General features: G+C 42.4%; 1 protein-coding gene across 5 annotated transcripts in view; it reads right to left on the bottom strand.

Moving 5' to 3' along the window:
- ELOVL6 (ELOVL fatty acid elongase 6) overlaps positions 1-15,037 on the bottom strand; it is a 77,545-nt gene that overhangs the window by 53,294 nt on the left and 9,214 nt on the right. The window contains exons 2-3 of one of the 5 annotated variants that reach the window (XM_068941870.1): positions 5,322-5,410; positions 1,118-1,265 (exon numbers count right to left, since the gene is read on the bottom strand). The exons of 1 other annotated variant lie outside the window; for it this stretch is intronic. Coding sequence is in view for 1 of the 4 variants with exons in the window: in XM_068941868.1 (XP_068797969.1) it covers positions 5,322-5,362 (41 nt within the window). In the remaining 3 variants the exon portion in view is untranslated. The remainder of the gene's footprint in view (positions 1-1,117; positions 1,266-5,321; positions 5,411-15,037) is intronic. 3 more of the 5 variants (XM_068941871.1, XM_068941868.1, XM_068941872.1) reach the window with 3 other exon arrangements.

The raw sequence follows: 15,037 nt of genomic DNA, 5'->3' as shown, positions 1-15,037 counted from the left end.
TGGATCATTAGTACTGCTACACGGCAGCAAACGCAAAGCCCCGAGGCTCACAGGATTACACCCCCTAAACTTTTGTTTGTTAAACACGGATAACATCCTGCGTGCCAAAAAGGCGGAGGCGAGCAGGCTGGGTTCCCTAGCCCTTCAGGGCCACTACTGGCAGCCAGGGCCTGTTGCTGCTCCTCAGAGGAAGTCTGCAGCGAGGTCCACGCTCTGCCCTCGTGGTCCCTCCTCCCTCTGGCAGCGGGCAACGCCAGCGCAATCTCTCTGCTCCTCCTCTTGTGCAACCTGCGGCTGAATTCAACCCGCAGTATTTTTAGATGTCAAATAGAGCTGAAATACCCTTCATTACACAAGGTGGGTCACCTGAATCAGTGCCAAGGAGGTGTGTGGGGGGTGTGTGGAGGGGAAACACATGAAGTCAATCAACACACCTCACAAAGCCAAGGGTGCAATTAAGGGGAAAATTCCCAAACCTCTCAGCCCACAGTTTTACACAGGAAATGCAATGGAAATAGAGCAGCACATGTCTTCTCTAATTGTTTCCTGTTTACATGAAACAGAGAATTGAAGGTATCCTATAATAGCAATCACCATAGCAGCTAAGCACTGCAGAGGTTAATCAATCTGCGAAGAAAGAGTCAGACTAGGGCTCAAAGACTGTCCTGTTCTTCTCTTTCAACTGGCCCTCTGACCTCAGCTGAGATGAAGGGGTTTCAATATACAAAACCCTTCTCTACTGACCATTAAACCCATTTGGATTTAGCAGCCTTTACGTTTGGGAGCTGTGACCGTTGATTCTTCCTGACCATGTACAAAATGGCAGTTTGAAGTCCTTTGTGATTTGAGATAGTTTTCTAAGCCTTTGATATGTTGACCAGCAGGTTTTGGCATTTTTTTTTTCTGGAATCATTCTCTGGTCTTCCTGCTTATTTCCCAGCTATCTAAACTGCCTAAACTATATTGGATTAAACTAAATTAATAAAGAAATATGTAATCATCCTAACAACAATTATAAAGAACAGACCTAAGCTTATCCGTTCATTATGTTCTTATACAATGACATCAAAATTTGCCTTTTGTGAAAATTGTGATTGTCTCTGAAAATGTCACAAACCTGTGATTTTTCTCTCTCCTTGTAGATACTGAAGTGCAGAGAAGAAATGATTGATCTCTGTGCAATTCTGAAGGCCTGGGACTTTGAGGAAGAGTGCCCAGTGTCTATACAACTTTGTAGTTGGGAGTTGTCCATCATTCTTCTACTGCTAGATAGTAAAGAACAGAGTTATTGTAATTGTTGTGTACGCCAGACTTGTCACATTAATCTGTGCAGGTTACTACATCCCATGGTACTGAGGGACAGCTTGGGTAAAAGCTGAGTATGACTTTATCATCTGCCAGAAGGCTACCATTTAAATACAGTTAACTGTCACTACACACAACTTTCACGTGAAGCCCAATACAGAGCATCCAAATTTCCACATGTCATGTTTTGAAGCTTCCTTGTAGCTGCTTCCTCAATGACTTGGCTATCTCATTTTACTTTATTTACTTTATTTATTCTGTCTGGAGAAATCCTTGGCCTTAGGAAAAGGCTTTTGCACCTATGTTTGTTCTGCTATATCTATCGTATGGTTAGGACACCTCTGTGGACTAGAAAAAAAATGACATAGGGAAGAAAGCCTTGGTGTCACAAGTAAAATGATTATTTTATAACTAGCCACAATTCTGTTGAAAATTAGCTGTTAATAGAGAACATACAACTATATAAACACAGAATAACCTAAAGACAACTGATCTTTCTTTGGAAAGCTTTTTGTGCAAGGTGAGCACGTTTCACATCTCATTAAAACCTGAAATGGCTTTGAGCTTTTTGCTTCTGAAATCTGTACTTTATGCTTCACTTCCTACTTATTTGTCTTAGAATTTGGTCCTGATTTATGAACGTACCTGTAGAAAAGCATTACAGTGATATGCTGAAAACTGTCTTAGTACATTACAGTAATTTTTTTTCCACAGCCCACATTGTTACAATGACATAGCTTTAAGAAAAAATTTAATTCTCCCAAATTAACCGCTTACTAAACTCAATATGCAACACCAAAAATGTACTGTCGTAACGCATTGCTATAGAAGTTATGGAATAAAGTTACACACAAAAAGAGCAGATAGAAACATTTTTCCCCGCCTGAAAAAAAACCCAAAATATTTGAAGTCTTCTCTGAATTCAGTAAGATGAATTTCTCTGAACTTTAAAATGTGCAGTTTGTAAAAGATGAATAAGAATCAAAATCAAAGATTTTCAATATTCAAAAACTCTAATATAGTTGAAACTTGGACCTGAATTTTTTTACTTTGTTTGATCTTCACTCTGAGGTGAATCAGAAACAGCTCCCAGAAGTCAGTGAAATTACACTGCTTCATGCAATATCAGAATCAAGGTTGATAACCAATAAAAAGTTATGCTATGAAACATGACATATGTGGATTGCAGGATGAAGCAGTAGCAGGAATTTATCACCATGTGTCTTTATGGGTGCAAAAGCTGAAATTGAAAATCCTCACAACTGCAAAAACAATTGCAAAATACTGATCATTAGTTTTGAGCAGGGCCATAAAATTAGGGCATTGTATGGTACTACTCAAGGATGGTACTATCTTCTCTTCAAGGCTGGTAAAATGATGTTTGTCATTAGTGTGGATGTCATTACAGCCTACCAGATAATGCTCTAGAGTAACCTTTGGAGAGGAATCTAAATACAGTCTGGGTTAGAAATATAGTTATTTATCTAACTTGGGTTAGAAATATGATTACCATTTAAATACAGTTAAATGCCTACTGGGATAAACTAGTTCGAAACAAAAAAAAGTTATGTAATAACACAACTGGACATCTCTTTCCACAAAGTACTATACACGTTATACAGGTAACAACTGTTTTTCTTTACAAGCTAAACATCAAAAGATGTTTTAAGCTACACAGCTCATTCCCTGAGCAGAGGCAAGAAGCGAGCAATGAAAGTCGCACAGGAGGAAGAGCAATATTGGATACAGAATTCTGCAGCTTTTGGCCGGACGCGTTTCCTTGTACAATCCTTATTCACTGAACGTTGCAAGGGAAAATTCTGTAGCCCACCTTGAACTAATGAACTGCCGGGTAGCATGTGGAGGCACATGGACCTACTGTACACTTGCAGAAAAATACAATTATGTTAGCATTTGCAAAAGAGCAAGTTTTCTACAACTTTTTCAAAAACTGCACAGATCTTACTGAAAATACCAGAACTGGTGCTTCTGTTTGGTGTAAAAGCGGTTGTGATATTTGGGGAAGAGCTGCGGTAGATGAACAAAATCTGTCAGGAGGAAGTCACTGCAATATGACTGACTTACATCTATGAGGATAGCCACATCAGCACCTCCTTACACTTAAGCAAAGTGCTGGACTGAAAGATATTTGCTCATAAATCAGTTAAATATATAAATCCCAGAGTTTGCACACACTACTTCAAGTTATTAGACAATGAAAGCTGATCCAAGGAAAGTTAGCAGGCATTAAATACCAACATACATTTATGAAAACAATAAGCAGAAAAACCTGACAAAATATTTAGGAAAATCATAGGAGGACAATCTGTGTAGGCAAGTCATGTCTTTATATAGTTTTGAATCTCTTCTCTTGTTAAGGACACGTTCTTGTGCAGTTGCACATGGTGCAACAGAACGAAGTTGGTGGTACGGTGTTTGTGGAAGCTCAGCCTTGGCAAAGCGAGGTGGGGCCAGAGCCGGTAGCTTGACGATAGCAAAAACGTAGTAGCCACAGGGGCATGCTTAAAGGCTACTTTCAAAGAATGTATCTCTTTCTGATACTAACCACAAAAAGCATCCCTCAAAAGAGACTAGTGGTCATTTGGAAGATGCATTCTGATAGCTTAGCTACAGTGATACAGCTATAATTCTGAATAAGCCGGGAAACCATGAATAATTATTCTTTGAAGATGAAACACTGACTCTGTTTTTTAAATATAGCAGATGTATATGTAATGTGCCTTTAGTTTAAAACCTAACTTGAAAGATCAAGATGTTTGAATCCTGGAGTACCAGCAAACCCTAGCTAGATTCATTTTTAATCACTGCAAATCAGAATAGAAGTTGTCAGCTACTGGAGGGCAGATTAAACTTTAACGTGGTCCAAAAACTCTGGAACTTAAAACTAAATTGCTGCAGAAGCACTCTTATTTCAAAAGAAAACATGTATAAATAAAACAGAAAAAAGTAGCAGCTGATACTTGCTCTGTTGCGCTGCAGCCAGCAGTGTGTTTCTTGCTGGGGCTCTGAAGAGGGTTGGAAACTTCCAGAGTTTGGTTTCATTTCAGTGAATAAAGTTGTACAGTCTGTTGGAAAGCTGTCCAACAACATAGACCTCTCTGGCAAGTATAGTGTTTTATACCTCATTTGCACTAAACCAAATCTGTTTCTCCCCCTCCATCAGCCGGTGTGCGCCCACTACGTGCCTCCTCCCTGGCACACGCATGTAGGCAGCCCTTTCAAGTGAGCCAGTGATGCTGCTTACAAAGCTCCATCAGGCTCCCTTGTGCAGGTGGTTTTAAATCCCAGTCTGAATGCAGAACTGAAAGTCTACGCTGGTAGTCTACATCAGCAAAAAGAAATTCATCCAAGGACCTGGGAAATACTAGTACTCTTCCAGAGAGCTGCCAAGTCTGAAACTTTGAAAAGGATCAACATACCATGCAGGCCAATAGGCAGTACTGGATTAAACATAAATACTATACTTTTACTAGAGCCAGGAAACTTAACTTAATGACTTAACAAGCTCAAAACTGCTTTAAGATGTCTCATTGCGCTTGTAAAAAAAAAAAAAAAAAAAAAAAAAAAAAAAAAACCACACACCACCACACACACACCTAGAAAATCTGGCCTAACATTAATATGGGGACATTTTCTTGACACTGCCCGTAGCCTGAAGCATCTTTAAGAGGTACAAGTCACTTGCCATTACCTTAAACAGAAAGCAAAGCGGCCAAGTTTGGGCTGGGGAGCAGATATGGCCTGAAGCTGTAGGGCCAGCAGCTGGGGAGCCAGCCATGGTGGGAACAGGCTTGGGCCTCCAACCTGCTGGGGTACTCCAGTAAGGTAACCGGGCCTTATCCTCACTCTTTAAAAGAGTGGATTTGAAAGTTGGGTGGCAAAGGCACAGTTTCCATTTTAAACTGCATATTGTTGGCTTTTTAGTTGTGTGTTGAAGCAACAATTCATCGCAGAAATTCATCATGCAGCTGCAGAAGGGAACATCAAAATGTTACCAGAAGCAGGTGTTGCAGTCTGTGGGAGGGGAACAGTCCATTTGCTCCAGTCCGCCACTGTTCAAGCCTTCCTGTGGCAGAGTGCCATGCTAAAAAAAAAACTTATTGTTTATATTAGGTGACAGAAATGAAGAAATATTTTACTAGAGCAGCTCTTAGAGTATGTGATACCACTTACTGAAACAGATAAGGCATCTTTTTTAAAGATTGTCTGTTCTGTGACTGGTTTCTCTTTAGCTGGGTAAAATGAATCTAAATTTATGATTTACAAACAGGTGATGCCAGATGTTCTTTGCTAGTATATATAACCCAAAATTCAGATGTTCTTTGCTAGTATATATAACCCAAAATTCAGAGGAAGCTGGCATAGAAAAGATGGACTAATTTAATGGAAAACATGCAGCTCTGCTCATCAGTCAGTCCTCACTGCACGGGCCCATGATGCCAGTTACTGATTTTTCAAAAGCAGTAAGAATAAACAGAGGGAGTACAAGCATGCAACCTCCTAATACTGTCTGCAAACATACTTGGTCCAATATGTATTCAGAAATAATGTCAAAACTACGAACACAAAACTGAATGAAGCTGGTCACAAGTCCTTAGTATTCCCACTGAAATGCCTGGAAGGCTTTCAGAGCTTGCTTCAAGAGCTGACTTATTTCTGCTATGAAGAGAGATCCAACAAAAGAAAATACCAGAGAAGCTGCATATTTAATACCCTCAAGAATTTGCAAAAGTCCCTATCTGAAATGCCAAGATTTTCAGACCTAGAATGTCTGTTTACCAGTGCCAAATACCACTGCTCCGACTAAACCTTAAACACTGAAACCTGCAGTAAGAAATGCCATAAATATAATTTAGCATGGGCTTTAAATAAAGAATTCACCCCTAAAAGCAATGAAAAAAGGCAACCCTGTTCAGGCTGAACTTCCTCACAGTGAAGCTGCTGTGCCAGGGCACTCGGACCTGCCACCGTTAAGTCGCTGCTGCGAAGACCCAGGGCACAGAGGCCGTAGCTCCAATGTACAGTGGATTTCAAAGGGGATGTTGGCAGTACTGTCTATCTACTCCCAGTGTAAAACAAAAATGACGAGCAGGACAAGTCATACAAGGAAAAAGCATACTTCATTCTCAGAAGCACTGCTGCAAGGTAATGCTGCGTGGTGCACGCTCTGGGAATGCGTACGCAGTGCTCTTTGAACCATGAGAGAAGAAGTTGCCTGCTAATTAGCTTCTTGGTAATGGGCCGTGCAATGTCATTCCTTGCATGAGGATCGCTGGGAAAACAGTGGGGTCCATCTGACCAAACAAAAGAGCATTATGTGACAGCAACTTAATGAGGTAACCTTCGAACCAGCCTTAAGCAAATTGGACCAAAACCCTACAGGTGGAGAAAAAAATAAATGGTGAGCTGATCAGAAGAGATTAAGATGAAATAAACACAACTATCAAACATCTGAGATACCCGTGTTCAAAATCTAGGTGCCAGGGGTATAAAAGGGAAAACCCTGAAGGCCTAACTGTCTGTGCATCCTAACCCGGCTCCTCAAAGTTTTGAGGAGCGTCGCTCAAGATCAAAGTACTGATGGTGTCTGGGAAGATAGGCAGGAAATGAGCTGTACTTCAAGAAGTACATAAGCATTGCACATCAGGAACATACACACTTTGAAGTGGCAAGAGAAACAGTTGTGTAATCGCTCTGGTGCGGATCAAAGTGGGAAAGGCACCAGGGCCAGGGAGCAGACCTGCTGTAGCTGACACTGAAAGGAGGAGCTGGACAACCCTCTGCCCAGAGCAAGGAGAAGGAGCATCCAAGGACCAGGACCTGGTGCGAAGCAGGGCCCTGGAGCACCTACATCCCTGCTGGGAAAGCACTACAGCAGGCCTGGGGCAGCCTGCCAGCTTCTCTACATTTCTCAGTCATGTTTTTATATGGTGCCTGCTCTGTTCAGCTTGAAAGCTTTTTCAGCCACGGCTTGCCTGTGTTCTTGTCTTTTGCAGGTGAAATCATGAGCCTAAATTTAAAATTAAGCATTCAAAATAGCCTTTGGTAGTGGGAGCTCAAATGGCAATAAGACCAAATCCTGCTGGTGGTTGCAAATCCCTCGACAGAGATGCTGCGGATAGCTCTCTTGTGAGAGCAGCATTTTCCTGGCATCCCTGCCATGCATGGCTTTCAGGCCCCTTTATTTTATTGCTATTATTCACTTGCAGGTGAATTATATTAACATTTGAATCTAAATGCAGATACCTCCCACTCCAATCTGAGACAAACACAAACACTCTGATTATACAGTGTCTGGGCTCAGCCCTAGTAACAGAGATAAAAATCAACCCATTCAGGGAACAAGAAAGAAAAAGGCAGTGCAAGAGTGAGTCAGCAAATCCAGGCAACATGTTAGTCAGAGGAGTGTTTCTGAACTCGCTGCAGGACTATTAATACTGCAGACCAAGTCAATACGTGCCATCAGATCTCCATCCAGGGCTGCTAAACTGGACCATACATCCCCCTGGTGTTATGGTCTCCTTCCTTTGCAAGAGGAGCTATTTATTTCCACACTGCTATGAGGAAGGCTTTACTGCAGATTTCTTCCATTCCCCCCTGCCTAAAGTCCAGGAAAGGAAAAAATCTATACTATGTTGAGAGAGATGTAAATGTGAGCGTGCAAATCCAGTAAAGCAGAGGAAGACGACGGCGCTGCTGTGTCAACTATCGTAATAAAGATTACATTTTCAGAATTAGCCCATTCACTTTGCTGGCTGTAAAATGCTCTGTTAAGCCTGTTTAAAAATTAGTCTGTGTTCTGGCTCGTCCTCTTGTGAGCAGGCATTTCTCTGCAAAACAAGTTACCTGGCGCCGCAGGTGCTCTAGCAAAGTGCCACACAGAGCAGGCAGAGCAGTCTGTCTGCAGGCAGCTGTTGGCCAACGGCTCCAAAACTCTCCTCCCTTAAATCACGTAAGTAACAACTGACTTCATTGATTTCATTGGATGTAGCTGTGGAAAGAGGCGAGCGTGAAGAAAACGCATAGTTCAAGGCAGTAAGTTTTATAGAAGTCACTGATTTCGAGTCACCAGCAGTTCTTTGCAGTTTTGCCCATCTACGCCCTGTTACTATGCCGCTCTGAAAATACAGATTCTAATTAACTCATACTCTCACACACTCCAGCACCCTGCTTGCCTTTGTAAATGACATTTATAAAGCAAGGGCTGTTTAATACCCGCTGAACGTATACGTCCTTCACATGACCTTCAAAACGTCTCCTATGAGTGGACGCTCAGTGACTTGATGTGGGATTTCTTTCCCCTCCAGTTGCTTTAAGGCTTTGTCTAGCATGTGGCCATTACTCCAGAAAACAGGAGAACGCAACCTAAACCTCTGCCACACATCTGAGTGGCCTCAGCCTTGGGGGAATGCAGTTTTACTGTGGAAGAAGGGCATTTGCACCGGGTTGATTGCACATAAGCCAGTTCTAGCCAGTATCCCTGGGAAATGAGCCCTTTTCAGTGTAATCGTCACGACTTCCTAGTGATCCTCCAAGTATCACCATTTACTCCATTCCCCTGTCCTTCATTTACTGTCCCTCCTCACTTCTTCCTGAGGAAGCCTATGGGATGGCTGCTTATTCAGACTTAAGCAGCACTCATTCTTGTCTGAATCAAAGGTATGTCTAACGCGAGAGCCACCTCATGTACTCACGTACAAAAATTTACAGGCCATTCCCATTCAAGTCACAAGCAAGATTCCCACTGACTTGAACGCATCCCAAATGCCGCTTTTTTTTTTTTTTTTTTAAGCAAAGATCCTTGGAAGTCTGTAGTTCCCCAACTGGGCATCTTACCCGTTCTTTGAACAAATCAGGTAAAGCAGGATAGTCTGGGGACTAGACCGCAGGACACTGTGTATTAATCAAACATCCCTCCCTACCTGAATCTTGCACCCTGCTACAACAACCTGGAGCTTTTGCTTGTGAGAGAATATTTGTTCCTGTTCACACAGCTAGATAGAAACCTCTCAGCCTGCATGGGTGCAGCCTGCAGGCTGCCTGACATTCAAGGAGCAGAATTTAATCCAGTATCCCAGTAAAATACAGCATGGTACCGAGTTTATGCCTGGTGTGCTCTGGCCTACTGCATGCGCACTGGAAGACTCTCCCAGTGTTGGAAGTCAAAGTCTTCCTCTCTTTTCATTTTGGATAGCACTTCAGAGCAATAGGAAGAGATTCCTTCACTGAAAGTTGATAGAGTCAGCAGCTATCCTAAGCCTTTAGGCCCTTTGGAAAACCTCGCCCCAGTAAAGGCATGCTGACAGTGTTTGAATTGGTGGGCACTACTGATGACTGGCTTCAAATGAGTGAAATAAAGAAATTTCAATTTTAAATTCTCTTGTTCTTAAAATTACTACCAATAAAGTGTCAGCAGAAAGAGAACAGCATTGTGTGGTACCTTCACCTAGGCTCGGGCCATAAAACATACAAAATCTAGCAGATGCTCTTCTGCTGAGACTTCCAGTTGCAATGGATTTGGGCAGCCTTCAGAGAAGCCCCAGAGGCTATGCTGAACCAGCACTTTCAAGGCTTCCCTCCTGCTGCTAGAAATGCTACTTTATATAGCTTTCTGTCATAAAAGTATCTAACTGACCACAAAGGTGACCACGAGATCAAGTTGTAAGGGAAGGAGTCTGGACCTCAGCAAAGAGGAAAAGGATGCTAAAATACAGCAACTCTCCATTGCAATCCAATGGACAAGACAAGCGTCCCTGTTTCAAGTTACGCAGCTCTTTTAACAACACGAGCTCTACTTGAAATTCCACCAAATCAAGACTCGTTCTTGAAAATTTAAACAAGGCAAATGAGTTAAAGATGTCTGAAGCCAAATTAATGTCTCCTGCAAACAGACATAACATGATCTGTGTTAATGGAACTGTATCTACTCTTTGCTGGCAATAAATCTAACCATAACTAACAAGGTCGTCAGGATGGGGCCTATGAAGACAAAAGACTGGAACATAATCGTAAAAGAAAAGTGCAAGCAAAATGCTTGTGGTCTATCAAAAGCCTCCCTCAGTTATATATGCAATTTAAATTGATGCAATTCAAAACTGCTCACCTTACCAGAGTTCACCTAGATAAACCAGATAACCATCTTAAATATCTACATGTCTACCCTGCAGCCACTCATATTTCATTGGGAAAAGATGTTTCATGACAGCCCAACAGCTGAAGCTATGGGGACTGCTAAGGCAAGAAGAGCCTTTGGAAAGCAGGAGGACAAATTCTGTGCTTTAGTGCTTTAATGCCAATGCAGGATAGATACTAACAGATTCTTTTTCTTATCCTAGTCCATCTTTCTTCTTGATCAGGGGTATATTACTACAAAAGCACAAGAAAGAGCTCTGCTCCTTCAGCATACAGTAAAATGCTGCATTAGCTCTTAAAAGTGCTGTTTCTCCCTAACGTCTGGACTGCCCATTTTATCAACCTGGTGTATATTTTTCCTAAAGGTAGACACGATATTTTTTCTCTATATATTCTTCTAGCACCTTTTCCAATTATTCCATTTACAGTAATGACTATTTCAAAATATGTGTATTATCATAATCATTTTATGCACCGGATGCTCTATTTTCCCCAAAGATATAAGATGAGGGCCTAAATCTCATATATTGACGCCAACAGAAGTTTCTGTAGATACTAATTAGAATTTTTCCAGCTACTCATTGGAAGTGACTGTTAAAGGAGAGGTTACGGGGATATGACATGGGCTGAGGAAAGGCACAGACAAGCATCCCTCTTTACAGGCAAAGACAAGCACACAGTGTAATGCATTAAACACTACAAGTCACTTTTAAATCTCCCCTACTATTTTGTCTAAGATCGGCTCAAAGTTTTGCAGACTCAAGGTGTTCAACTGGAAGAAACCAATGTATAAGGTTAAGAAAGTAAAATTTTACATTCCCAAATTACGGACAGTATGGGGAAGGGGAAATCTCATTATCAGCACCTCATTATGCATTGTTATTTTCTTCTAGCTCTTCTAGCAAAAGATAAGGGTGGGTCCTGTGCAGCACACCTTAATCCCTAGTCAGAAGACACTCATGCAGACACTTCAGTTTGCACGTGGGTCGCTGAAGGCCTTCGGTGTGTAACACTGCTTGTGTTTGCAAGCAATTTTGTTATTGTCCTGTTCCTGAAAGAATGGACCGAGCAACTCCATCTAAAGGTGGCAGTGGGACTATCCTAATGTGATGCCTTTTATGTTCATCTGGGGACAGCTTAAAAGCTGCTGGAGCTGCCCAGCAGCACTGAAAAAGGCTCCAGATGTTTTTCCCAGGGCATGGTGCTTCGGGCAGGCTCTTCGGTGCAAGCACACGGGGCTTCCCCTGCCACCAGCACTGCTGAACTGGCTCTTCGTAAATAGGAAAAAGATAGAGAGTAAATGAAAGATGGAGGGGGGAAAGGGCAATAAAAAGAAAAAATTGGGATACATAGACAAAGAAAAAAATATGGAGAAGGATGGTTGGAATCGCTATGGTCCAAATTCTGGTTTTAATCTTTCTCCTTTCAAACAGTTAATGTAAGTGTCCAAACCACACAGAAGCCTATCACAAACAGAAACAAGAAAGTAACTGTGCCTCTAATGGGGTCCTGCCCTTACCCTGCAGTTTACCTTCTTTGATTTGCTCTGTGAACAGATTTTCTCAGCATCTGGCATACACACTGCGGCTGGCCCCGGCAGCCAGGCATCCCAGGAGTGCACGCTGGCCTTCACCTCCTCTGACTCAAGGCACCTGCGCCTGCAAGAGTCACCTGGGCTCTCTCCACAGTCAGCAAAGGGAAGGCTTTGAGGATGCAACTCATCTCACCTCTTTGAGATCCCTATTTTAGGATGAGGTGATTCAGACTCTTTAGGGAGCAGGCGTCTCCGCACGGCCAGACAAGTCCCGTCCGTCACCGGCGCCCGCAGGCGCTCAGAGCACCGCAGGAGCGAGCAGCAGCGTAACCCAGGCCATCGTCCCCGTGCGCGTAATCACCGAATGCTGGATCAGGGACGCTGTGAACCTCTCAGGCAGGATCGAAATGCTGCTGGAGGAGTCTAGGAAAGGTACGCACTGCAACCAGCATCTTGGTACAGGGATATCCTTATACAAGGACATCCTCTCATGAATGCTTCAGGCCAGATTTTCAAAACATTTCAAAACTCAAGAAGACAACTTCCTTCATTTCCTAACATGCATAAGCACCCTGGGTTCAACAGTCTTGTGATAGTCCAGCTGTAGGTGTTCCCATAGGAACACCTCACTGTGCACCTATCTCTGAGATTCAAACTTTTCATTTATCCGTGATGTACACACTGATATAAGAGCGGGGCCCTTGGACATGCCTGAAAGCATCTGGAAAACTGTTAAAAATTAAGATACACATTTCAGATGTGATATTAGAGGTTAGTGAATCAGGACAGGCTAGCAAAGATTTTTTTTTAGTCCTATAACACTATTTCCCCCAAAGTACTTGGCTGTCTGGAGCTGTCCACCTTCTCCTGGGGCAGGTGCAAAGCTCCCCACTGTGTCAGAGACGGTGGCAACGAAGGTGCATAGATCCGCTTCTCACAGTCCACGCAGCAATTCACCCTAACCTTTTCAAAACCAAGACTGAGGTTTGTCTACCTGAGGTACTCCTAGTCTTAAACTAAACACATAAGCTGTTGGGGGCCTCAAAGGCCAGACTTTCATCACATATTTGGGCAGGGCCCTGCATAGAGGAAATCTCACCTAGCATCAGACTCCAGGGAATGCTGGAGTATGGGACAGTTGGGAATTTTCAGCATTAAGTGCCAGTTCAAGTAAGATTTTAAAATAACTGATTTCACTTTACAGTGTTTACAGAATTCAAAAACAGCAAATAATGACTTAGCAAAATAAACCGTCGGTTTGTGTACATAGAAACATTGCAAAAGGAATGTCGCTCCCAGACAGTTCTGGTGTGACTGGTACCAAAAGTAGTATTTTCTTTGTCAAACATGTGATATTTAAACACATAGGAGTGATGAAGTCAGATCAAAGGTTGGTCTAGGTCAGTATCTCAGACAGCAGTCAGTAGCAGTATTTTACAAAAAAAAGGTAACAGGGCAATGCCCTCCCAAAATAATGAAAATAAAGTATTATGCACCTCTAAGCACTTATACCTCTCTGCATTCGTATACCTCGTAAATAACCCATTTAATCAGGGATCCAAAATCAATACTGTGCACTCTAATTAGCAGTCCCACTTAACATGTCTTTGCAACTTCAACTTCTACATAGGAGACGCAGTGCATTTCATGGGCTTCGCACCACCCACGCCTGAGCCGAGAGGTGCCACTGTGCACCCCGGGGCTGCCTCCCACCCTCGCCTGCTCCAGGGCAGGGGCCTGACACCGCGCTCGAGGTGTCTGCCAGCGCCATCCCTCTACATAGCTCCTCAAACCTTTTGGTTTGAGGGGTCCATTTCTGCACTTCTGGGGCAAGGCTCCTGCGCCTAGTGCGGGAGCACCGCCAGGCAGGCGGGGAGCACCCGGGATCACGGGAAAGCCCCGTGGCCTGTGAAGTCTGCGTGGTCGGCAGCGCCAGACAGCCGCCAGCCCTGGAGCTGTTGTTTTGACGGAGTAAAAGTCTTTCTGGAAAAGGAGGTAGCAAATGCAGATGAGCAAATCTGGACATCACCGTGGCATACAAAACAGCTAGGTGTTCTCTACACTAGCTATCAATCCAAGTTTGCTTAAGAAACTGTAACTAAGGAATTTAAATCTGAGTTGTTTTCAGCTAAAAATCAGAATTTTCAGCTAAAAAAAAAAAAAAAACAACAACAAATTCCTTTCTCCGCTGTAACCTGTAAAACTCTGAAAAGTGAGTTGGATAGCCAGTCACTCCATGGAGAATAAAAAGAAACAAAAAAAACCCCAACAACAAGGTTTTCAGCTGCCTGAATATGTTGTATGTTTGAAACCACAATTGCCATTAATGGTTACAGGAGTCCTGCATTGAGAGGATGTAGGAGAAAATACGAGACCTACAGGGAAAATTCCCAATTAAAGCTAAAAGAAAACATACAGGAGAGAGAAGCCAGACTTTGTAAAGAGCTGTTAAATAAACTACTATCTGAATGGGACAGTGGAACAACTTTGGCATCCTGCTTTTGTTTATACTTAGGGAATTTTACTGTCATCTTAAGTACCTCTCAAGGGTCATAAATTAAAAGAAAGAAAAACAAAACAAAACAAAAACCCAACACTCTTAGCCAGAGGATCAGATTCCTCAATAGCATCATTTCTGGTGTCTTTATTGAGATGAACTTGGCCCTTTGTTTCTTCCTCTTAAAATGTTAATTGGCAATCCCTGGGCTTGTTCTTTTTAGGTTTATTTATACTATTGATGCCTCTAGACATACAGGGCACATATTTGTCCTTAATAATGCTCCTGACCGAGCATAAACTTTATATCCTAGGGTAACAGATACCATAATCAATGCATCAGTTTGAGGAGCTCGTGATCATGGACGACATCCAATTCATTTTTCACTCAATTTGTAGGCTTCATATGCTGAAGTTAATTAGCAACAAATTTTAAAATTTCTATTCAAAATTTATCATCAGAAGATGTTGAATAGTCTGAAGTCTTATTGGACTATTTGAAGGCCAAATAAATTTGCAGTTAAGAATGGTCTGGACTTCTGTAGTTTA

The sequence above is a fragment of the Struthio camelus genome, chromosome 4 (genome assembly GCF_040807025.1).
Source record: "Struthio camelus isolate bStrCam1 chromosome 4, bStrCam1.hap1, whole genome shotgun sequence".
NCBI classification, from domain to species: Eukaryota; Metazoa; Chordata; class Aves; order Struthioniformes; family Struthionidae; genus Struthio; species Struthio camelus.
The sequence above is the reverse complement of the archived record's forward strand: the minus strand, read 5'-3'. Positions and strand labels throughout refer to the sequence as shown.